Source organism: Cinclus cinclus, chromosome 1 (assembly GCF_963662255.1).
Source record: "Cinclus cinclus chromosome 1, bCinCin1.1, whole genome shotgun sequence".
Classification (NCBI taxonomy): Eukaryota; Metazoa; Chordata; class Aves; order Passeriformes; family Cinclidae; genus Cinclus; species Cinclus cinclus.
The window spans coordinates 81,730,729-81,756,514 of NC_085046.1; the positions used below are offsets into that span (position 1 = coordinate 81,730,729).

Consider the following 25,786-nt stretch of genomic DNA (forward strand, 5'->3'; position numbering starts at 1 on the left):
ATTTTGCTGATTCCATCATACATTTTTTGTTGTAAGTGTTATGTCTCCTTTGCTATTTTCTGAATAAAATGGAGAATGAGATTAAAGAAGGAATTGGTTCTTGAAAGCATGCGACTCGGTTAAGACATCACATCTCAGCATCAGAGAGTATCACAGTGCTTATTCTAAGTAGAGCTTGCAGAATATGGTTCAGTGTTTATCATTTACTGACTAGAAATAATAGGTATTTGTAGTATGAGAGGTGACTAATGTATTACCATTTCATCTGAGCATGTTAAATCTGATATGACAGCACAGCATGATAATGAGTAATAATTTATTTTGAATATTCAGGACATTAAAATGTATCCTGTGTTGTCTTTCCACACACAAAAACCTACTCCAGCATTTAATAAGATGAATGCTGTCTTTCTGAGTGAGATCAAGGAACTGGTGCAAGAACTAATTGTGACAGCTATGTTGTAGATGAAAGACAGAGTTTCAAGAGCTGTCATAGTTCTCCTTCACATGCTAGTTGAGGTTGGAACATCTTCACTGAAAACTTATTTACAGAAAGCCAGTGAATCACATTTTGTATAGTTCTATTGTTGTTCTTTTCATTTTGCATTCAAATACAACTTGATATTTTACCAATACTGATGCTTCAAAGAATGCAATCAAGAGAAACAAAATTCAGATTTTTTAACATGCTTGTTTTCACTCAGAGTTGAAGAAGACACCAAAGTTGAAACCCAAAGAACTTGCTGACAGCAATTACACTGACCTAAGCTTGGAGAAGGAGGATTTTGCTATACAGACAAAAGCTTTTACTTTACATACTTATTAATGCTCCTAATGTTGACAGAAAGGACTAAGTACTTCTAAAATGAGTACTGTAACACCAAGCTCTGGAATTCCATGGTGGCACCTGTAAATCTAAGCCAGGAATTTTGAATCATACAAAATACATCCAGGTGAAAAGTGAACTCAATTTCTACTTCATGCGACTGGCTGGACAAAATCTAGAATCCTGAATAAAGAAGTAACAGCAAAAACTAACTAACGGCATCACCTTTTTAATTTCACCATACACTGCAGTGTTAATTATCCTTTAAAAAAGGTCATGTTAAAGTGGCCATGTGGCTTACTTCAGCTGTGTCATTCAAAGGAAAGGACATGTCAGTGACTGGCACAAATATGCCTGTAGGTAGTCAGAGTTCTGTCCGGGCACTTCCTGTGCTGCTTTCCTCACTCAAGAAAATGTACAATCACTGTGTTAGATGTTATTTTAACTTAAGATGTTCTCTGGCCCTCCCATCAAGGTTTTTCTTTCTCTCAGAAAATATGTAAAGAGCCACTAGTTTTGAGAAGAATCAAACCTGAATGACATTTTAAGGACAATGCTCAGGGCACTGAACTAGAGGAAGGATTTCTGAATGCTACGTTCTACATTGGCCAAGTCTTGACCTCCAAGTGAGATTCTACCATCCACACACAACTGTCTCCACAACAGGAGCTCTGATCTATGCCCATATTCCTGTACTAGCCTATCATGGGTATCAGCTCACAGGTAATATATGCACAGATTGTTGAAAACTACCTGGATGCTTTCTGCTTTCCTGCTTTTTTAATAACCATAGCAAAAAAGTGTTTGCACACTAGGAAGCACACTTGGGTATCTCTTTATTTGAAATTAGCTTACAATCTCATAATGGGCAATGGCACTAAAAGGCAGCATTACTGGATTTAAGAAGTTATTAGAAGATAATTTTTGGCAAAGTAGACACAAAGAATGTGTTTTTCACCAATTTAGGAAATTCTTCAGCTGTCTTCAATCATGTAACTAATGCTGTAAATATGTAACTCGAGAAGCTGAGTAAGGAGAAGGATTTTTGTTACTGAAATAAGTACACTTATAACAATTCCTCATGTCTGAACATGGCACTTAACTAAGTGGTGATGGATTTGCTGCTGTAGTGCCACTGCTAGAAATTCATCAGAATGACTTTTAGGATTGATGAGCCTCTTTCATGGACCCTGTTGTAGGTACCAAAGTGCCTCTTTAGGTTCTCCTTGCCTAAATATCCTGTTTTAATCTTCAATTACAGGCAAAGCCTTGCTATTGAAGAAACTAAAGGGCCTAGGTCTTTCATCTATATCTATATTAAAAACCACTCATATCAAAGGTAAAATTCCAGATTGAAAATAATTTCCAAGAAGTTCTGGTGATGATATTTCTTTCCTTACAAAACTTTTAAATATCTTATGGGTACACAGTAATTCTGACTGTACCTAAGTACCAATGCCAATTACTTTAGAGTAAATTACAAACCCCTGCAAAAAAAAGGTAAAGATTGTGTATCGTGCTTTATACAGTGATGTGGTGTGAATAATGTGCTCTCTTCTAGCAGGGACAGGGCTCATGTACTGGCTACCCTTTGTCAGAGACTTCAGTAACCTCAAATCAGAATATCTTTTTCAACTGTGAAGCCAGTTATTTCTGCTGTTTGTTTTGTTGGCGTTGTGTTCTGCTAATTCCATGATTCAATTGGGTATTTAAGAGAAACTATAAACATGTTCAGGGAAGATGACATTACTTCTACCTTCTCTGTTAGCTTAAGTAGTCAAACAGGTTTGCAAGGTATAAATATCGGTAACAAAAAAAAAACCCAAAAAACCAAAAAAACCCAAAAACATTTCATATGAATGGAAAGTTACTGGCACAAAGAGAATGTCACATCAATTAAGTGCATATATGTCCCAGGTAAGGCAAATAGATTTTTGAGACAGTACTTGCATCAATGCATAAAGAATGTCTGCTTGAGATTAATACTTTTTGACCAACTACCTTAGCTGCTCCGAAGATCCTTCCTTTACATGCTTACTATGTTTTTTTCCTGCTGAATGCATTATATTTTCCAATCTATCATTTAGGTACCAAGTGTCTGCTCCCTTGCATTCACAGCAGGAGGTAAAACACATCTAACACCTACCACAGCTGAGGCATTTCACATGCATTCTATGAGCTCATCTGTACTTCAAGAAGATAAAGACACACAGAAAATACATGAGCTAAAGAAAAATTTCTGTCCCCTATCCCTCTACCTGGGACAGAAACTCCTCAAGGAAAATTCAAAGAAAATATTCAAAATTAATTAAAAATAAGGGCTTACATTTAAAATGTGAAAATGTAAGACAAAAAGGATCTGTATGAACAAAAATACTCATAATCTTTAAGACTACGTATATCTCTGAATACTGGAACTCTCCAAACAACAATAAAGCATATAAAAATTTAATAGAGACAAAAAAAATAATTAGAACATAGAAGATATAAAATCCTTTCAAGTTTCAGGATAGATGACATTTTAGCTAGCATTGAACTATGTTTAATGTCTATGGGCAAATGACTGTTTCTGTGAGAACTGTCAGCTCTCCCTGCCCTTGGCCTGTTTGCCCAAGACCAGCAGGGGATGCCACAGAGACAGGATCTGGAAGTCTGTAACCTCCTTATTTGTGCTACTACAGTGCTGCATCGTTTGATGGAAAAATTCCTTTCTTCTCAAATGGCTGAATTATCACTTCACCCCCAGACTGAGTTGGGCCATGCTGCTGAACAGCAGAATCAATTAACAAACTCAGAGTGAAACAGTGAGCATAAATCTCTTCTTACAATATTGTAAGTAAATTCCATAAGAGCTAGTAATTTTAGCATTACAGTCTGGATCGGGTATTTTTGTTGTTGTTTTGCCAGTGAAATGAAAATCATACACAGTAATTTGTTCAATGCTGGTTTTTGTGAGACTTCCTTTGTGGTGGTTACAGCCATTTGTAATAGGTGAATAATGAGAGTGCCAAGTGTCAAAAGTCTAAGACAAGCACACATAACACAGTGATAGCCAGGTATATTTTTAGAAGATAAATATTTGGTGATTTTAAATTGCAACTATGTGCAAGTGCATGTACACATAAGCAAATCTATGTTTACTACCTGCCTTCTATAAGAGAATCCAAAATATACCTCTTTAGAAAAAGAGGTGTGAAAAAACCCCAAACAAACCCAAACCAATTCAGCCTTAGGGTCATAAAGTCTGATTTCTGTTAACAGTGTCACTGTTGTGTGAAAACTCAGATATCAATATTAGCTTCTTTGAAATTTCAGACTTTTTCTTATAAAAAGAAAACATTTACAGTGATGGTTTAGACAGTGCAATAAATATGCTACCAAAATATAACATAGGGTGTCACTGTGGTTAAAGCTGCAAAACAATAGTTGGATTTTGACATAAAGGAAGAAATCTTAGGGAAAGAACAAGCAAATGGAAAACCTACTGCTTCTTTTGTTAGCTGCTTCTTACCTGTCACCTTTAGAACTACATCCATGTACATGAAGGAAAGACAACACTGCATCAACTATGGTCATAACTTTCTGAAATCTTTTTAGCAGCATAGTTTCTGTATTAGAGCAGCTGAACTCACAAAGACATGAAAAAAAAAAATAACTCCTGTCCAAGTTGGTTAGGATAGAACATGACAACTGGCAAGTCATCAGAAATGCAGCAACAGGTCTGCATTTCTATTTACAGTATTTAAAATACTTTTGTGACAGGAGCAAAAGGGCATTGAAAATAGGTGTTAGATATTATTCAAGTGGCAGGTCTCTGCAACTCAGACTTGGGATATTGCTTAGCCATCCTTTAAATACATAAAAAATGTATTTGTAGTCCTAAGTCACACTATAAATTAAAGCCCCAGAAGACTGTATGCGCCAGAATTTCTTGATACCATTTCATTAGCACCTCTTTTTCCTACAGGAAAAGGCTGGCTTTTTTTTGAAGGAATTTTTTAATTGGCTTATTCAAGAGTAGTACTCTGACTCCTTCATTTTACTCTCAATTTACTGTCAATAACAAACAGTAATCAAGTATAACCTTACATGCTAATTTTTGCTGTCAAGTAATAGTAATATCTCTAAGACCTCACTCTAATGATTAAAAATATTTAAGAATACCATTGCATTATATTTCAGATTAATTCCTGAGTAGTGGCAGCATCCCTAACTTATTGGAAAGGTAACTGAAATGTATATTAATTATATTTTCTTAAAAACATGTCCTGGTTAATTATAAGCCTCACAAGAGAAGAGAGAGAAATTATAAAAACCTACTTCCTCTGTTTCTTTCTTCAAATACCTTATCATACTGTTTTACTGCATACTGAAGTAATTGTCTCTCCCATGTGCTTTTTTAATAAAATGTGCTTCAGTTTTCTCTATGTGAGCTTATGCAAAGACAGAGAAGGAGTAGTGGGGATGCCACATTCAGAGTGCATTCACTTCCTTACAAATCCTGAAACACCTTATCCTTATTATAGGTGGAGTTCTATGTTGGGTCTATTTGAGAACTGAAAGGGGGACATGCTGAAAGGTTTGCCCAAATACTGAATTAAATTCTCAAATTCAGCATAATATTGCATACACTAATAGGTATCATAATAACACCTGGACCACTCAGTGACAACACTGGAAATTTGTTCAAACATGTTTATGTTTCAAATGAAATTGTTATGGTGAAATATTCTATAAACTCAAAATATGGTCTTACAGAATACTTAAACAAATATACAGTCCTGCAAATTAAAGCACTTATAAGATGAGCCATCTCCTGTAAGCACAGTAGCAAAAAATTTTGAAAATGCAATCTATCAAACAATGAAAACATCCCAGATGATCCAGCTTCATATAAGAAACAGAATATTAGTGTTGATACAGACAACCACTGCATTGGCATTTTCTTCTTTTCAGATAAATCAGGACATTTTACAGAAAACCAACCTGAACAAAACAATGTCTGAAGAAGCCTGAGCATGCAAATCCTTTTTCCTTTAACTGGTACTCTGCAAAGGCAGAGTGACTTGGCAAAATCAGAATATGTTATTTCAATGAAACCATCAAGTAATGGATTAGATTTCCTTGAATACCTACCAAAAGCTGTCCAGCGAAACAGATAAACAAAATGAAGGAAAGCAAGAGAAATGCAGCCCCAAATGAAATTCCAAGAATAGATGTTCTAGAAGAAAAGGAAAACAGGTATTAATTTCTTTCTTGAACATTTGTAACATGACATTTGTTTGTCTATAATACTGATGATATGAAAAATTTCTATGTGCAAGTGTCAACTTCCAAATATTAATACCATGGAAAACCAACCCTCAGCCAAGTGACAGGCATTCCCCCTGCCGTTTTCTCAATCCAGGAATGCTTGAATTAAATTACCTCTGACTTGAAAAGTTATTGCAATGAGATCTAATAATTTCCACACGTATAAAGACAGAGTACAATAACAGAAGCAATGCTTTGTTTTGTTTTAACTTTAGGAAGCCTGCATTAAAGAAGATCCTTATTGCTTTACTTTTTTGTTGTTGATTTCATAATAGTAAAAGAGCCTAAGAGAAATACAAAATAAACTTGCTGGTGGTGTACATTCACCTCTAAAAGGCAGAAAACCACACAGGTCAGTGATGTCCATTTCAGTGTCTCGCAGCAGAAGCTGCCACACCTGTGATGCTGATCACCCTTACTCAGTGCTACCATTCATCCTTTTCTTGTGTGTTATAAAAAGGAAGGTCTAGCCAAAGTAGCATCCCTAGATACTCAGCAAAGAGGGATTCAGTAACAATCTGTGCATTCCTTCATTCATTCCTTCATTCATTCAATTCTTCAACTGTGGAAATCTCTTGATAGGAATATCACAGTAGAGCATAATTGCTCCATGAGGCACTATGTGAATGCTTCTCAGTACATTTGCCTAAGCAAAGATGCAGTGGAACCTAATTATGTTTAATGAATGCCAAGAGAAGTCCAGAAATCTGGATCAACTGAGTTGTTTAAGCATGGGAGCTAGATGCAGTCATGAAGTCCCTCACCTGAGTACCTGCTTTCAGGTTTACCCCATATTTGACACTTTTACAGAATTAAAAATATATCTCAACTCCTTTGAGCCTCAGCAAACATCTTACTTTATCAGACATTATATGCCAGAAATATTAAGAAACATTTTGATCTGTTTTAGCAGCAGTGTTATACAAAATATTTTCAGGAGAGAACAAAAAAGCATTAACATCGCCAACCACTCTGATGCTGCTAAAAGCATTTTGGAGAGTAACTGATGAGCTTCCCTGCCAGTCATTCAGAGAACTTGCTATATATTAAGTATTAATCATCAGATTTTGGACTGATGCACACAGCTGATGAAAAACAAACAACTGGCAATTCTACATAAAAATAGCATGTTTTAATAATGAAATAATATTTCTTTAAAAAGTCATTTGAAGATCATTGTTGCTTATGAATACATGTTCTCTAAGATTTTCTCATTGAGACTGAGACAGTAAGCTGTACATCAGAGTATTAAAACTATTCTCCATTCTTAGGAATTGAAAAATCTCATAAGCAACAGAAGACATGAAAGAAAAAACAAACCTAGACAACTAAAAACAAAGACAGCTAGAAAAGAAACAAGTTTATTTTTTATATATTCATAAACACTTACAATCACACATGCCCTTCATTAACATTCAAGGAACCTTCCCTACATTTCAAAATACAACTATTCTTTCTCTGATATGAAGAATACCAGAAAGGGGCCTCCACACCTTAAAAAAATGACTCAACACAAGACTAGCCTTATCAGTCAAGTTTGGAGTGCACCCTTTAAGAAGAAGAAGAAGAAATGAAGATGTTAGGAGAGAAACTGGAGAGCAAGGGAAATAAAATTAACGTGGCATAAAGAGAGCTTATGCAAAGAGTACTTAATCTCCTGGGAAACAGGCAAGAACAAAAGGTCTTCGTAGCTGTTTCACATAATCAGTGATGCTATTGAGGGAGCCCAAGAATTTCACAGCAAGGTGAACAGGACAGAGAGAAAAAGACTGAGGGTAATAAAAACTGGTATCATAGAATCCAGATTTGAGTGGGGAAAATAGAGAAAAAAACCTGTAGTATTTTTGCTCCCCACACCCCATTCTTTTCTGGGAACAGCAAGACTTCTGTTTCAGTTAAGCTGAGACAAAATAGTTTCATGCTGCCCCTAGAAGGAAAGAAGTGGGCTGAAAATGTTACAAACAGAAACAAAATGCTAAAAATCAAGTGCCACCATAAACAAGTGTCATTTGAGGTAATGACCATAGAGAAGTCATAATATGATTTATTTTTGGTCACTGAATCGTTACAAAACCAGTACAGGTCTGTACAGTAAACTAACCTTGCTTTTGTTGTGTAGATATCAAATGCATTGCATTGACAGATTTGGGCAAAATATTTAGTCAGAGGAGCACCTGAAATTGCATAAGCCAAGTAAGTTTTTACCTGGCTCTTCTATGCTTCAAGGAATGACCTCATTCTGCTCTCTGTTACAGTCCCCCACCAGAAACACAAACTGGAAAACCCTTGACCATAACCTATAGAGGGACAGTTTAAAAGTGAGGAAACAATATGAGAACTTCTCAAGCTTCAGGTAGTTCCATGTCTAAATAATTTGTGATCTTAGCTGAACTTGCATTTTTTTTTTGTTTCATTAGGAAATATCTGCTTTGAACAAGTCATTTTTATCAGTGGTATGAGATTGTAAAAAAAAATTATATTTATGTATATCTCATTGGTAACTGTTTAACTGAAATACAGAAACATATTGATGAAGATAAAGATACTTCAAAATTAAGATAAGAATGTGGGGTTTTTCCTAACTTTTAGGAAAATATGTGACTTTTCATACATGTCATTCAATGCAAAGAATTTCCTTTAGCTTGTAGATAGTTGTTATCTATGTTCTGAATGATAGGACTGCAAATTCTCTTGAGGTGATAAAATCACAACGAAGCCAATGCAACTGACAATTATACAAGCCAATACTGAATTCAGACTTTTTTGGTATCTAATAGTAGCTATTTATTTCTTTAAGGAATTGATACTTTTACTAAACCATCAAAAGATTCAATAGCTATGGAGACTGTATGGCAGTTTCAATGCTAAACCAGTATCAGTTCAGTTCTTTAATTCCACTTGAATTTTTTTGGTGTTTTAATACAGCAGAAAAATAGCTAGTAATGATGGTTTCCTTTCACTTATACCATTTTATACCTTACATGCCTGCTTTCAAACTTTCTAAGTACTACCATTCCTATGAAGACATTCATTTGTACCTGAACAAAAACAAAATAATGTGAAGGCTCCGGACCATGACTGTTAGTTTGGCATGACTCAGGACAAAAGGACACAGTTCCTCGAACACAACAGCCTCAGAGAGTGAAGCCTTGGGAAGAATCTTAACCGTAGCCTAAATACAATCCCTTACTTGAATACTGTAAGAAGTATCTACTGTTCAGTAGAAATATACTCTCATCAGTTCACCAGTCTACACTTCAAAAAAAACCAACACTACCAATTCCATATTAGTACCAATTCTGTTCGCTTAAATAAAGAGTGTAGGGTTGCTGTGAATTAATAGAGATACTTCCCTCACTTGGTAAACCAAGGATTCTAGAGAGCCAATGCATGACTGTTCCAAGGAAATGTAATGGTAAAGATTTGCTTTCCTTTTAATGCCAAAGAAGACCTACTCTTCATCATACATTTCACCCCAAGACATTGTTTTTTTGATTAAATTTATAATTACCACTTTATGTAAAGCTTATTATTAAAACACCAATACCGCTTTACCAACCCCAAGAAAATTAAAACATTAATAAATTATTTCAGCCTTGAAAAAAAAGTCTTGTGATCTTGAAGATATTATTTATTACTTGCAACTTGCTGGATGTTATTCATAATCAAATATCTCCAAATCTACTTTTAAGTAGCAGGCTGTGTGCCTGCACAGAAATCAATGATATTACACTACTGCAAAACCAAATTAACAGAATAGTGAATCAATAAAACCCAGTGACAGATTTAGTTCATCTCCCTGTCTTCATTAGACCACCATTTAAAAATCCTGGAGAACTTTTGGAAGAAAACAAAAAGGGTAGCTGGAATGTTAGTAGGAAATAACATTTTCATCATGGGAGTATATTCGACTTAAATTGCATTTGTGATGACTACATACACTGGTGATTTTTCAGCTTTGGTTGTTGTTGTTGTTGTTGCTTTAACTTGCAATGCTCCCAATTTTCCAGAAAAGATGCAGGTGCCTGTATAATACTTTGCCTTTCTGTCTTCCATTTTTGTATCTATTAAAATAATCCACAGACCACCTGAAACTGAATACCATTCATGTTGGTAATACCTGATTTTACACTTTTGCTTTTACAATTTAATATGCAGCCCTATAAAAGGATCATAGAACACTTAATATTTTGGTAATGAAAATGACAAAACATTTATGACAAATGACAAAGTCTTTAGCTCTGATGTTAGAAATAGCAGAAACACCAAGTTGGAGGACATTTTCCTTAGCTGAATAGAGATCCCTAGAGTTCACTGATATTCTGATATATTTTAATGAGCTAAACAATTGGTTTAAGCAACATAGTAAGGATAGAGCAAAAAGAGTATCTGACTACATGTAAGATAGATGATAAATCCAGATTAATTTTCAAGATTGAAATCAAAACCAAAAAACAGATTCAAAAATCATACTGCTGTCCAGGAGTAGTTAGATCCATCTTTGTTTTGTGATATGTGGCAGAACATGGATTTCCCTGAATTAATTCCTTTACTTATCAAAATAGTAAAAGCTTGTAAAATAAAATTTGCCATATGTCTTACTTTTGTATTTTTAATAATGCCCAAAATCACATTCAACCATGTGCAGAATACTGCTGAATTCTGGGAAGAGTATCCCTTGGTTTGTGCCTCCATTTTGGAAATCTGCTGGGAAGCTGCTGCTGTAGTATCTGAACAGAAGTCCATAAAACTTTATACATGTTGTAAGTCTGCAGTACAGAAAGTTAATTTATAAAGTCCTAACAGTTGCTTCTGGCTTTGAATTAAAATGTGAGCAAATAATACAGAACAAGACCAACCACTCCACTGTGATTACAAATAATATTCTTGATGATTACAGGAGAAAGGACTACAAGTTAAGAATTACTATATGACAGGGAATATGAAGTGTTGGCCTTAGAAACAATTGCTATAAAACAACTTTCCACTATTTAAACAGTCAATCGCAATATTTAATTTTAAGAAGTCTAATGAAACATCCTATATTGAAATTGTCTTCCAGTTTTCAGCCTTTCTAGAATAACTACAAATATAAATAATCTCATAATATATAAATTCTGATAAAAATATTTATTCCAGAAATGCATTTTAATAGTCCAAAATTAATTTTATAAATAGAAATGGTGTTATTATTAATGCTGTTTTCATGCTTAGTATAACAGTATAATCATAGTGATGCATTAAATACATTTATTTATTGGCAATCCATTTTGTCTCTCTCCAATGTCCAACTATGACACTTATTTTTAATGCAAAGAGAAGAACTAACAGGAATGAAGAATTTTTACTAATGCTTGGCATAACACTATTGAGAGTGTTTAAAATTAGAAACAAGCCTAACTTTGAAAATCAGCTGAAATCCCCAGTCTTTTCTGTTCAATTTAATTTCCATTAATTGACATCTGTAAACTAACAATTCCACTTTTTTAAACTTTTTTTGTTTGTTTTTTGTTTTGTTTTTTTTTTTAACACTAATGAGCAAATATACATAGGAACAAGTACACATTAAATATCACTTACTTTGGCAATACCAGAATCTGTACAACAAAAATGCAGAAGAATATGAGACAGGCACAGGTCACATAATACTTGAATGCAGGCAGAGTAGTTGCTCGATACTAGAAGAAAATAAAAGCAAATGTTAAAAACACTCATCTGAATTTTCAGCTTAAAGGTGCACATATGTACAGGCAGTTTTTAGCGACAGTAAATTTCCTGTTCTTCAGTGACTTCACATCCACTCACATGACTTGAAATTATCAGACATAGTATCAATACTTCTGCTTATTCAAGAACAGTCATGTCAAATGATTTGTTTTGTTCCTCCACTGAACAGACTATCCCAAACTCATCATAAAAAGCTTTAATTAATAAAAAAAAATTCCCCTTCTAAAAAAAATGAAACCCCACCAAAAAGAGGAAGTTAAAGCATGTATTAAAATGTTTTTAGGAATGGCCAAGCATTCTTCACAGATTCCAAAATTCTTTGTGTTTAATTCCTCAAACTGATTTTCAATTATTGATAAATACTGAATGGGCTGAAACAGTTATAAAAAGTAAAATATTAATTCAGACAGGAAACTTCTGAGCACAAAAGGTCGCAAAGTGTAAGCTGTGCTACAGACCACAGCTAGCAACCACACTGATATTTACTGAACTTATATTATTACTTCAATTAAAATATTTTATGTATTTGTTAAAAGGCCTCATATGTCCACTGTTACTACTAAACACTTGATATTCTTAGGAGAGAGTCAATTTGATCTGTTTTGTCATGAGAAAAATCTATTTATCTCTAATTAGTCTGTCTAGAGACATGAGAATTAAGCAATGAAATATTTATAGAGTTGCTCTGCTATTTGAGATAGATATATCTAGGTTGAAACCAATTAAGTACTCAAAGGGAAATGATCGAAGTAGCTATTAAAGTTACTTACCCTATCCTAGCCTTTTTTTTTTTTCCAAAGGACAAAAGTTCAATATTTAATTATTAAAAAAACCCCCAAAGATTACTGTCACACAGTGCTGGAGATGCAAACTTCAGGAAATGGGAAGTGCATGACCTGTGCCTTCCAACTAGAAGCACACAGCTGTGTCTGTGCTTAATGCCAAGTTCTGCCTATGAAACCAGTGCTCCAAACTTCACATGGATATTTAGAAATATTTGGCAACACAGCAACTTTTTTCACTTTTGAATTGTATGACAAAAGCAATTCTTATCACTAATCTAACTGAATTACAAGGCACAAATATGTCTTTGCTTGGTGGGTACCTTTGCAACAAGTTCTGCTCTTCCACCTGCCGAATATATTTGTAGTGGTCCTGTTCAACAATTTTGAACCTTGAACTGCTATTAAAATTTCATAGAATTCCAATCTACTTTTAAATTTGTTTCAGTGTTTCACACTTCTCCAGGCATTTCCTAATGAAAGCAGGCAACTCACTCCCTAGGTCAAACAATTATTTTGCTTTATTATCTTTCTGTACCTTCAGGTCCCATAGGGCCAGAAAAGCTTCAGTTCAAATCAAAAGCAGACTTATTACTAAGTTCTTTAAAGCCAGGACTGGACTGGTGAGTCATTAAAAGGCAGCAAAAAAGATATTAAGAAGCTGGATCCAAAAATCACAATTAGATCTTTGCTGTTCCACAGCATTCTACATCAGGATATTAGACTTCTGCTGGGAACATTGACTCAGCCAAATAATTTGGCTCCCAAATTTTCTCCCAAGTCAATGTCCAAAGTACACATATGACATTTTTCTCTCAAGTTTCCTTTCAGAATTCATTGGTTAGTAACACTCACATTAAAATCTCATGTGCTTCCAGGCATGGCTTTGATCCAGCCAGTGAACCCCCAAACACTAAGCATGAGACAACACCAGGTCTTCAAAACAGGCTCAAGAGCCATGGAAAACTTTTCTACCCTAATGCATTGCCAAGCAACACATGCCTTTTGCAGCTGGCCATAATAACTGTTCTGCTGATCTGTGAAAGAATCTGAAAATCATTTTAGATGATTTGAACTGAAAGATATCTACAAAAATAGCTACGTATGTATTCAGCCACCACATGGGACACAGAGGATACTTGCTGGACAGTGTGAGCACAGCATGGTAATACTTTCTCTATCCCCTTCTCATCAAATTCACCAATTTATACAACCAGTTGTGGCCCAACCTCCCTCTTACTTCCCCAAAGGACAGCATGGCTGTTCAGCCATCAGCTGCCCTATGCTCATGAGAAAACAGAAAGAGGCAACTCCCCAGTCTTCCTGCTGAAACTGTGTCAGTGTGTAGAGATACACTCAAGGCCCACAGGGCCATAAAACAGTGAAAAGGCCTGATTTATTGAACTTACTGAAAACAACTTACTTCTTTTTCCAGAGTCTTATTATAGAAAAGAAGTGATATCCTTTGAATGTCTTCAGATTTAAGCCACTGTCTAGAAGAGAGAAGGAACATTATCACTGACATAGGAAGAAAGTAGTCCTGTCCTTTTCTATTACTGAAATGTAGTGAAATAAGAAAGTAAGTTCAAATTAAGTGTATTGCAGTGCATATTGTGAATTTCAATTAGTGAAGAAAAAAAGAAAAGCGGAGACAGAAAATCCCCTCTCCTTTTTGGCTTCTATTGCTAAAGTACACATGAAAAAAAAGCTCAGATGAACAATTGTTTTTCTGTTGATCATGCCTAAGGAGAATCAAAGGAGAGATTTATATGATGGAATTCTAACAGTGATATTCCACTCATATCCAAAATACTGGAGTATTTCCAGTGGACAGAACAGGACCTGAGACAACACAGGGCATGACAAGGTACCTTTAGGAAGGGCACTGTTACAATATGAAGGAGTAGTGGGTAGGTAACTTACATTTCACAAACTCCTATAGCAAACAAAAATGTAGCAAACATTATTAAAAGAGGTGGAGAGATTTTGTCTTTGAACCATTTTGGTCTCTTGACCACAGCCCTGTACTACAGAGGTAGATTTTGATCTTTTTGCTGATTATAAAACCTTCCCTTGTATTGAAACAACAAATCTATTTTAAACTATGTGAATCTTGACAAAAGCTTGACATAACTTTTACAGAATGAGATGTTCTAATATGAAAATCTACATTTATTTTAATAGACACTCGAAAAGACACAGGATGTTTAAATGTCAAGAGGGTTTGGCTGCTTGTAGCTCAAGGGCACTACACAAATTTGAAAACAAAAAAATTAATTAAACAGTTTAGTTCTGTGGACATACAGTACCTTGAGTATGAACAATAGTACCAGGGACTGAGATTTTTTTTTCCAACATTTCCAGCAATAACTTTAAATTAGGCTCTAAACTAGTAGTGTAGCTAATGCCTTCCAAATAAAGGGGAATGTCTCAACTGACAGTCTGTAATGCAAATAAGTAGCAACAGTGAAGCACAGTGGAACATATCCTAAATTAAAGTCCTGGAGAACAGAAGTGGACAGAGTGGAGTGTAAGCTATTAGCTTTAATTTCTGAAATTGAAAATATTTGTTCCTTGCCTAGGACATTGTCCCTGCTCCTCTGCAATCAGTTGCATTAAAAGAAAAGGTCGGTAAACATATTCAGTTCTCGGAATGCTTAATTCAAAAATGTATTTCCCTTTTTGCTTTGCAATGGTTTCCATCTATGTGTGATCATAGTTAGGATTCTGAGAAGAAAGGGAACTGGGAGGCTGGTGTACATATAGTATGATTTTGTTTGTGTTCAGTTGTAATCTACTGGAGAAAACATTCAGTTTGCGGTACATTTTTGATAAACTGAGAAAATGAAAAGGAAAGGTTTATTCCATTTAGTTACAAAAATTGAACAAGTAACCCTCTTCCCCAAATAGTTAACTAATTTCCTGGTTTTCCCGATGGTATCTGACAGGTGGATTGATTTAATTACCATCAGCGCACTGCTAAGAAGTTCTCTCTGCAGATCTATTCCCAAGGGCTCAATTTGGTTACACACTTGATCGCATGTGAAGTCAGGAGTGCCATTTAGAGCACGTGCTACTTCATACTCCACATTACAAACTCACGTTCTCAGAAGCTTTTAGTTCTTCTTAAAAGTTCAGAAAAAAACTATACTGGTTTTACATAGCAGACACTGAGAGGTCTGAGATAAGGGAAACAGTACAACACAAATGGAAATGGAGACCGAGTGCAGAAGAAGGAGCACAAAGTCACATACCTTTGGCACAGACTTAAGGGCTAAAAAAATTCTGTCTTCAGCCTGACTCCCTGATGAGTCTGAAAATTGCCAAAGTATTTGTAAGAACCTGAGGATATGTCTCTTGGGAAACTGGGTACCAAAGTCTGGCTTAAATTCTTTTGCAATTCCAGGAACAACACAGACAGACATCTGAATTCTCCCTGTATGCACAAAGGTGAGTGGTTTCCTAGGGGTTGTACTGCTTGGCAACGTACAGCAAGGAATTATGCACAGAACATAGCAGCACCGTGCCTTAAAGGAAAAACAGAGCAAAGAGAGTGTGTCCCTTTAACACAGCAACCTACTCCCCAAAGACCAGCTGGCTTTACTTTAGCCCCCTCCGTAGGTACATATTTAGCTAGCAGATGGCCATCCCTCCATCTCATCCCTACAGCAGTTCCCGAAGCACCAAGGCTTGGGATGGCTTAGCTAGGGCTGCTCATCCCCAGGACAGGAACTTTGAGCCAGGAGTGCTTCGTTCAAGATACAGGGAAAAGAAACCCATGGACAAAGTGTAATGTTACACCCTAATGGCTAAAGCACAGAAGCTCTTTGTTCTCGACTCACTCTTGCAATAGTTTTTTTTTTTTTTAAATTTTCTTCATTCAGTCATAGACCTATTAGCCATGCAATCCAAAGGCTACACTTGAAAACATTTAGAAATGCTAGTTTTCTCATGGACTTTCTTAAAAGGTTTCTACTTGATTCACAAAACCTTTTGTTTAGTTTCACAACCACTCATTCACTGTAGCTGGTAATGTTATTTTCATTTTACAGATGAAAAAATTGAGGCACAGAAATACACAAAATAATAAAGAAAAAAATGTGATTAGTTTTGTGTCCTAAATGTAGGAAATACTTAATTTATCTTTTTTTCGTGTGCTTAGCCTTCACAGAGTAAAGATATTATTGAATTACCTTGATGTTTGAGGAATCAGCACTTTTTATAACTTATTCCTGAGAATTAATCAATTAAATAACAGCTTTCAAGAGATTAATTCTGCAAATCAATACAGTGCTAGGTAGAGAACCTAGTTTTGGAAGGCGACATTCAGACTTTCTGATACATAATTTCTTATCTTTCTGCAATTTCCCATGTCATTCATAAAATGCAATGAAACTTTGCCAGAAACCTTTTTTATCCCCAAGTTCCCCTGAATTTTATGTACTAATTAGATAAGACAGGGGATTGTCTAAGATAAAACAACATACAGTAGGGGTGCACCAATATTTTAATGCATTTACACAGATGCTTTACCACTGACACCAAAACATCATTTTTGAAATCCTTTTATCAGAGCAAGTGTGCCTAAAGACACAAAAAACATGCCAAAATTTATATAGCTGTTTTAGGCAAGTCCAGTATAATCAAAACACTTTACCTATCACATGACCTAGCCTATTTCACTGTGTTTTCTGACCTATAAATATCAACACTCTTCTAAAATTACAAAAAGAAATTCCTAAATCCAAGTACCATTTAATAGGACTAGAAGATGAAAAAAACCCTAAAATGTGACATATGAACATTTAATAATTAGGTATAATACTCTGCTGATTAAGTTTCTGAGTAACAGAAGTAGGGGGGGAAACATGTAATTCATCACACTTATTGTCCAGATTTTTGAATGGCAATTCCCTTATTTCATCAGAGAAATTCAAGAAGCTTGAACAGTTATTTTGGACTGGAATTTATTTCTTTCTAGCCTTATCTCTTCATCAGGAAACAGAAAACATCATACTGCCTCCAGCTCTTCCTAGGAGACAGAAGAAAATACATGGCAGTCTGTCTCACCCAACAATTCCAACATGCCATCAGGATTAGCCTTTTCTAAGAAACTAACCCACTAATTGAGAGACATTAAACTATGGGTTTAGGGGGAGTTTCTAATCTTGAGGAATTGTATCTGTGACAACTAGGAAGCATCAATTTTCACATCATTCTGATTCCTGAGCCAGTCATTTCTTATGTCTTAGTTTTCTACCCCCAGGTAAGATAAATCTGTGGTGTTACAGCCATGAGTCTACAGACACAGTAACAGAGCAAACTCCCTTTGCCAGGAAGATCAAGAAGAGTCAATACCTCCATCACACCATGACTCACAGGCACTGTCTTATCTCATATAGTAGAAAATGCTACTTTGCAGCCTATCTGTGCCAGTATTCGTGACACCTTTACTGTTTTCAAACTTGGTGAGCATGTGGGGGCCTGCCCTCTGTTGTAGATTCATGTCAAAGTTGGAATGGACAAAGACAACAAAGGATAGAGGATAAAGCCATACTTTTGGGCATTGATTCCGTCAATGGCTTGGATCATCCTCTCATTCAGTTCTTCCTCAAATCTTCTTTTCTGTGATTTTGTTCTGAAATGAAAAATGTGGGAAGTTATGTCAAGAACAACAGCTATCATAAACTTGTGAGTTTATAATAAATTTCTAACATTTATTCTGCAATAGCAGCTATAGGCATCAGGCACAATGACCTTCAAAATAAGCTCTTAAAAAACCATCATAAGCCACAGTCTCACACACAAACACACACACACACTCTCACAACTCTAGAGCTTAGCTATTAGGGAACACTCAAATACCAACACAAGAAAATATTTAATAAAAAAAACAAGAGAGCTCAAGAAATTCTCGTCTAAGGAAAGTCTTCCACGGTGTTATGAATTCATGAAAAAGAATGGGAATATACTCAAATTCATAAAGCATTCCTGTTTCTTGCATTGTTTTTTAAACCTTGTCAAAACTGTATGATGTGAACAATGTATTAGTGCATTGAGACATAATAGGGGTCCCCTACCAAAATCCTACTATCTCTTCTTTTCTTGGAAACACTTTATTATTTTTAATAAGAAAACTAAGCACTGTCTGAGTTTCAAGCATATATTTCTCTATGAGCCTTGTAACTCATCTGCAATAAAAAAAAGCTTATTTATTTTTGACTGGATTCAGCATGAACCCAACAGGATCATTACAATGTGTTTACCTTTGCTAACATAAATTACTGCAAACATCATCAATCCTTTCAGTAGTTGTGCTTTCCTTGAAAATTATGTATCTAAAATACTAACAGATGATGTCAATATTTCTGCATTTGAAAACTTAAATCCACTAACTTAGCACCAGTATTTTTTAAGATATCATTAGTAAGATCTGAAATTTGACTCTTTCCTCACCAAAATGTCCTTAACCTTCAAACTGAACCCAGTTGAAGGTAACATGGATTTTCCACAACATCAAGTTTTTGGGTTATTTCTCTAAAACTTATAACCTGTTGCAGCTTTTAGATTAATACAGCAATTGTATTAATGTACCTACAGGAACTTTAAAAACCACAAATTATTTCATGCCTATTCAATGCTAGTGAATTTAGGTAAGAAAGTGCTTAAAGATTGTTTTTCACAGAAATCAATCAGAGAAACAATATAGGAGAAATACATAGACAGATGAGGAGACATTGTCCAACCACAGTTATACTCTTGGTAGATCTTTAACAACCTAAGACTATTGTGTAATGCATCAGAGTTAAGACTTTCACAAACAGAAGCCTACAGTCAGGCTTCAAACCCTACAGTTTCATATTCTAATAAAATACTGATTTTCAGAGTGCTTATGATCACTGCAGCTCTATCCTGTGAGAATGATTAACTAGCTTATCTAGAATCCTAGTTACATGTCTGTCTCACTATGGACATTAGACACTAGTAATAGAAGAAATTTCTTCCATAGTATGATATCAAGACACATTTTTTGTGCCTTCTGAATCTATTCTGGAGTGGTGTTTAGAAACACAAAAGAAAGAACACTTTTGAATCTTCAAGAACTGCATTATTTCCAAATGCCACAGTACAATGGTCTTTCATTGACTGATAGAAATTCTTTGGACATACTGTCCAAATATAAATGTGCAGTTTTAGAATTACACTCTTTTTATTAATATCATGCGTGTTCAGTCAAAACTTGTTCACCTTCTGGAACTCAGCAATATTTTATGTAATTGCATGGTAACCTGAGACAATAGCAATTCAAATTTTTAGAATGTTCACTTAAATGACTTTATGATATTTATGATATCACCAGCTTGCCCTAGTCATCAAGGTACCACGCAGCAGCATGAAAACTTAAAGCTTTTGTGATCTTGCAAACATCTTGTGTAGCAGGGGCACCATAAAGGACCACAAAATACTTTTTGGATATCTACTACTGCAATCATACTAAAGACTTTAAAATAATAAACCACAATGCAAATACAAAGCAATTACACAAATATACTAAATGTCTCTTTCAGTACATATTATTAGCTGTTGTAAGAAAAATTATTAACAGCCCTTTCCATCTTCTCTTTTCTTACCCCTCTCTGGGCTTCCTCCCAATTTTCCTGTATGTAATTTTCTTCCCACTGGTAGAGTGCCTGGTTTGTAGTAGGTCAGCAACATACCAATTCAGAATAAAGCTATTTGTTATCAGGGAGTGAATTTGCAATTCATAAGTAACATGTCTGCCAAATCTGTTTCCATAGCCCTTCTTTATGTAAGAGGTATCAGCACTTACATGAAAAAACAGTCTGTGTGAGCAATGGCCCCCAATATTCGAAAGCATACAAATGTATATTTATTTATGTGAACTTTCTATGAATAAGTAAATTTTAAAGATTGATTTACCTCTCTCTGCAACGCTGAAAATGGTATTGCCCCATGGGAACATCCTAAAACACAAACAAACATACAAACAGACCCCTATTAATTAAAATAGACTTTAATAATATTAAGTTACTTTTAAAATAGTTTTGAAAACAGCGTGAAAAGGAGAAAATTTTCCAGTGCAAATACTTTTAGCATTCAATTAAAATTGTCTAAAAGAAAAATCCAGCTAGAAGTGAAGATGGAGTGACCTGGAATAAAACTCTCCTATCAGTAAAAATACTGGATAAAGTAATACAACAGTCTGAATCCAAGAGTGTTTTGCTTTACCACAAAGACTTCAATGCCACCACTGTTTGGATGTAGCCCAAACTCTTGCCAGCTTCAGCAAAAACCAATCTTTAGTGGTTTTGAAAAAAACAGACCTGAGTGGCCAAATACAGACAATGGTCATTATTTTTTAATTAATAGCAACAGCAGCCATCACAGCCACATTTATTTTGTGATTAATAGTGATGGCTGGGTACTTCCTGCAATGAACCTGTCACAATACACATTCTTGAAGCACTGTATTTATTAAACAAGAACATGTCTCATAAGAACCGGAATGAAGATGAATTCCAATGTTGAAAACTACCAGAATTTACACATTCTTTTTACATATTCTCCTTTAAGAAACAGAAGATAATGCAGTGTACAAGCTGTAGATTGGCAGGATCTTACTGTCAGTGGTATAACAGCGTTAGTAAAATTAAAAAGAAACCTGTTCAGTGTAAAAGATGCCACATTAAACTACAGTACTCTAAAACTTAGGCCTTCAACCACACCTAATGACTTGTAAGTGCACCTTCAAGGGGCAGATTTACTGTGAGTACGGATTTGGTTCCTGGGGTACTCTGAATAAAGTCAACTCAAAGTACCACAGGGATTACTCTAACTTCACAGCCTTTGCTCCAGGTTTGGCCATGTTCCAAATGGAGCAGGTAGCTAAACAGTCAATATATCTCCAGGAATTTTTCTGTATTAAAGAATTTCCTTCCTAAAGGTGTTGCATTCTGGCTTTATGTTCAAAATATCTTTTCACAAGATGAAGAGCAGCAACAGTACATGCTGAGACTTGGCGGGGGGGGGCCGGGGTCTGAGCTCCGAGGGTCAGATTTTGTACTGGACTCCTTGTAATTCAGAGATAAGGAAGATGTGGCTTCTCAGAGCCTAATCCAAAACTCCCATTCCAATGGAAAAGCTTCCAAAACTTCACTGGGTTTATTCCAAAACTTCACTGTACAGCTACATGTATCTTCTTTTACCAGAAATAACCAGGTATTTAGCAGTGAGCAGCTTTTCCCTTTCAAATATTGCTATATTGTACAAAATGACATAAGTGGACCCCTACTGTTGTGCTTATCTTGCCGTTTTCAGTGGTCATGCTGTCCCTGTGGTGCAAGTGTGCAAATGGCTTGGCTGCTCCCCAGGATTCCAGGTACCGGGTCATGCGGACAGAAGCTCTCATTTTGGCTCCATCAAGAGTGTGCCGAGGCCGAATGTGGTGCTGAGGGCTTCGCTTCTCTCCCTGGTTGACAGAAGACAAAAAGTGATATCAGCCCTCATGTTCATGACCTTCTGAAGCAGCAGTGTGTCATCTGGCACCACAGATCTCCATGATTAGGGACTTATAAATGGAGAGATTCTAAGAACCTGGAGTTCTTAATGATATTGCTGGGAAGTATCAGAGACTTATTTCTGGAGAGTGGGAAACATCTGCACTGCAAACATTATGTATCTGTAGGCACCAGTAACAGCTCTGATCAATAGCTTACAGTAGTGAATTATTCAATAAAGAGATTAGTGGTCCTGCTCACAAACAAGTATGGCTGGCCACAAAATAAAAAGTACTACTAACCTTAGGATTGATTACAAAGTAAGTCTTAACATTATGCTCTTTCAGATAGGGGTCCCTCACATCTCCGTCCCCATCTTCCACTTTGTAAGCTCCATTCAAATGTGCCAGGGTGACTGAGGTGATGTGAACACGGCTGAAATTATATTTTAGAAGAGGAACAAAGTCACAAATACCAATCAAAAGCATAATTTAAACCAGATCAACCTTTTTCACTTGCTTTTGGATTCACCTTTTGTTTGCCGTTCACTTCTTTTGCAGCCCCTCTAACCTAAGTTTTAGAAGTTCTAATGAGCATAAAACTAAAGGTTTCCATCCAGAAAAAAATGCTCCTTAAATCACAGGAAATACTGAGTGCCCCAGACTGGGGGGGGTTTTTTGTGATTTATTTTGTTTTGGCTGGTTGGTTGTTTTGTTAGTTTTTTTTTTTTTCCTCAAGACAGCACCTAAGATTTAGTTCAGGCATCTCCATGAAGGCTGATGGCTTAAGACTTGATGCCTATGCATTTCTCCATGACTGAAAAATCTACGTGTCCAAAGATTAACAGAGAAGACTCTTACCCTGGGACTCCACCAGCTTCCATGTGATTGGCCAGGGTAACATCATGGGACCACACATCATACTGCCATTTCTGCAGCCCAATAACACCACAAAGCACATTCCCAGAGTGCACTCCTACACGCATGTTAATATCCACTCCAGTTGCATCTCTCACTTTCCTGTGGTTGAGAATAAAGCCTTTGTTAATATACATAATAGGCCCTCTGTTTTCTTTTAATTTGCCCAGTAAAATTATGTAGATGGCACACCCCTGGAAGTGCTCAAGGCTAGGTTGGATGGGGCTTAGTGCAACCTGCTCTAGTGGGAGTTGTCCCTGCCCATGGCAGGGGAGATGGAACTAGACGGTCTTTAAGGCCCATTGCAATCCAAAACATTTTATCATTCTGTGATTCTGTGAAAGTAGCAGGAACAACAGTAATAACATTTTCCTCTTCTTAGCATTGCCTCCATTCTTTTAATGCTATGATGATACCTTTCCTATTATCTGTATTTGCAACAATTTGTAGAATATTAATTCTCAGCTCTGTGTCTGAAGTTCCTTCTTTTATATTCATCTGAAATTATCTGGGAGGGCTGTGATGAATAGTGGAAATGTTTAGTCTCATGGTAGAACTTAAGGACTGTTTTTGTTACTACAGGCTGCTTTTGGAGGTATGGAACCACTGTTACACACCCTTCTATCTAAAAACCCTAATGTTTACATCGGAGACCTTCTCATACCTGCTATATCTGAGAGGAAGGATGAAAAACACAGCACCTTGGGATATTCCACAGGCTGGGGCTTGTACACTCTTTGGGGACATGGGCTCAGTGCCATTCAGGTTGTGGAGAACATAGGCTCACAACCTTCCACATGCTTAGTGCATCCTGCACCCACTAGAACATTACAGAGAGAATGAAAGGCTACCGTCACAGTCCAGACCACATCTAAACCTTTGACCTTTCCAGTGACAGAGTTAAGTATCTGTTCACCCCATCCCAAATCTCAGAAGAGCCCTACATATAAGACAGGCATTTATCTTTGCAGAAGCAGCTCTTCTGAATCACTGGTGGGTGACTTGAGGTCAAACAACCTGAACATTTTCCAGATATGTGTCATATGGGTTCCTAACCACATATGTAAAGACTAATAAAATTAATTCAGATATCTACAGGCTTAGACAGCTCTAAGAAATGGGAAGATCATAAGTTAGCTGGATTTACATATTTAAACCCCAAATGATGTGGACCCAAACCTACCCAGTAATAAGGAACATGCACATACTCTTGGAGAAATTTGGGGTGTTAATGGAAGAAACATTTACAGAACAAGGAACCCAAATGGCTCCTGTTGGGTGTATAGTTCTAGCAACATCTTTGATTTCAGTGATGAGAATCATCAGCTCTGTACCTTCTGAATTATTGAATTAATGTGCCAGTTTTCTCTTTGTGGTGTTTTTATTTGTTTGTTTGTTTGTTTGTTTTTTGGTAGGTTTTTTTTAGGTTTTTTTTAAGGGAACATAGAACACAACAGACCTAAATTGATATGGTAAATTCTACATTTACAGAGTCATTCTCAAGTGGTTTTCTTCTGCAAAATGAAAGTAACAGGAGCATGACTGCCTCTCTCAAGTGTTTATTGGCATTTCTTTTCACATTGCTATTTTACACTGCTCTTGTGTAGCTGACACACTTGAAAATGAACTGCCTGTAAATGATCTGTGTAAGCAGTCTGCAAAACACAAACACCACTTTGCTCTGCACAAGGTATATGACACAAGACTAGCACTTTGGAAAAAAGTGTTTTAAAAAACTGGGCAAAATGGAAGTGGAACATTAATCCTCTAGGAATGCTTGTCAAAAGACTGCCCTTCCATATTCTGCAGAACAAGCAGAATAAAGTCTGCCTTATAATAAGCTCTCAGGAGTTAAGCAGGGGAGCAATCAGAATTGCACCAGAACTGGTTCTCTTCTTCTGTCTCACAAATTAAAAAAAACCACAGAAGACATTAAATTAGCAGTGTAACTCTAGACTGAATTAGAGTTTACCACTTCTTCTGTCCTGAACCCATTGAACAATTGCTATGACAATGCAGGCACTGAAGTCATTCAAGAATGCAGGCTATCACATCCCCACAGGATGTTTGCATTACCTACAGAAAGCATATCTGAAACTTCCCACATTTATTTCATTTTCTGCTCCCCTGTCATTCTGGTTTCCTTCAGCACAGTACAGTCTGTGTGCCCAGCCTGACTGGGCAGTCAAAATACTCATCAAGACTGTGTTTTTCTTATGTCAATGTGAAATTTGAGTTTGTAAGCATTCTGCATTTTTCAGAGGTATGGTTATCTTGTAAAATTGTAGCAACTTTATTCCATACAAGCAAGAGTTCAGACCATTAGGAAAGAATCTAAGTGCTTTACTTGAGCTTTATTCATCTATAATTCTGGACCAAGGCATCTAAGACTCACCTAGCCCTTTCTTACACATTTTAACATATTGAGTGAGCCTTAGGCATTTAATTCCTTGCAAATTGCCAGATTTAACATCATAGTTTACTTTTAGATCAGACCTGCAGGAATAAAATACCTAAAAGAATTCTTTTATTTTGTGTCTAGCATTCAAATTGGTATAACCATCTTATATCCAGCAGTTTCTTTCACTTTCCTCTGAAATGGAATTTGTTTCATGCTACCAAATCAAAGCATGTCTTTGAGAATGTGTGACTGAGAAACATGCAAATAAGGAAGTCCCCAGACAGACAAGGGGGTTGAGGCTG

At 36.1% G+C, this 25,786-nt stretch overlaps 1 protein-coding gene across 1 annotated transcript in view; it reads right to left on the bottom strand.

The window, feature by feature from the left end:
- Nucleotides 1-25,786, bottom strand: part of ADCY2 (adenylate cyclase 2) — a 203,247-nt gene that overhangs the window by 37,169 nt on the left and 140,292 nt on the right. The window contains exons 8-15 of the mRNA XM_062507279.1: nt 23,027-23,185; nt 22,469-22,601; nt 21,962-22,138; nt 20,590-20,633; nt 18,206-18,286; nt 14,072-14,141; nt 11,720-11,817; nt 5,963-6,047 (exon numbers count right to left, since the gene is read on the bottom strand). Coding sequence (XP_062363263.1) covers nt 5,963-6,047; nt 11,720-11,817; nt 14,072-14,141; nt 18,206-18,286; nt 20,590-20,633; nt 21,962-22,138; nt 22,469-22,601; nt 23,027-23,185 — 847 coding nt within the window. The remainder of the gene's footprint in view (nt 1-5,962; nt 6,048-11,719; nt 11,818-14,071; nt 14,142-18,205; nt 18,287-20,589; nt 20,634-21,961; nt 22,139-22,468; nt 22,602-23,026; nt 23,186-25,786) is intronic.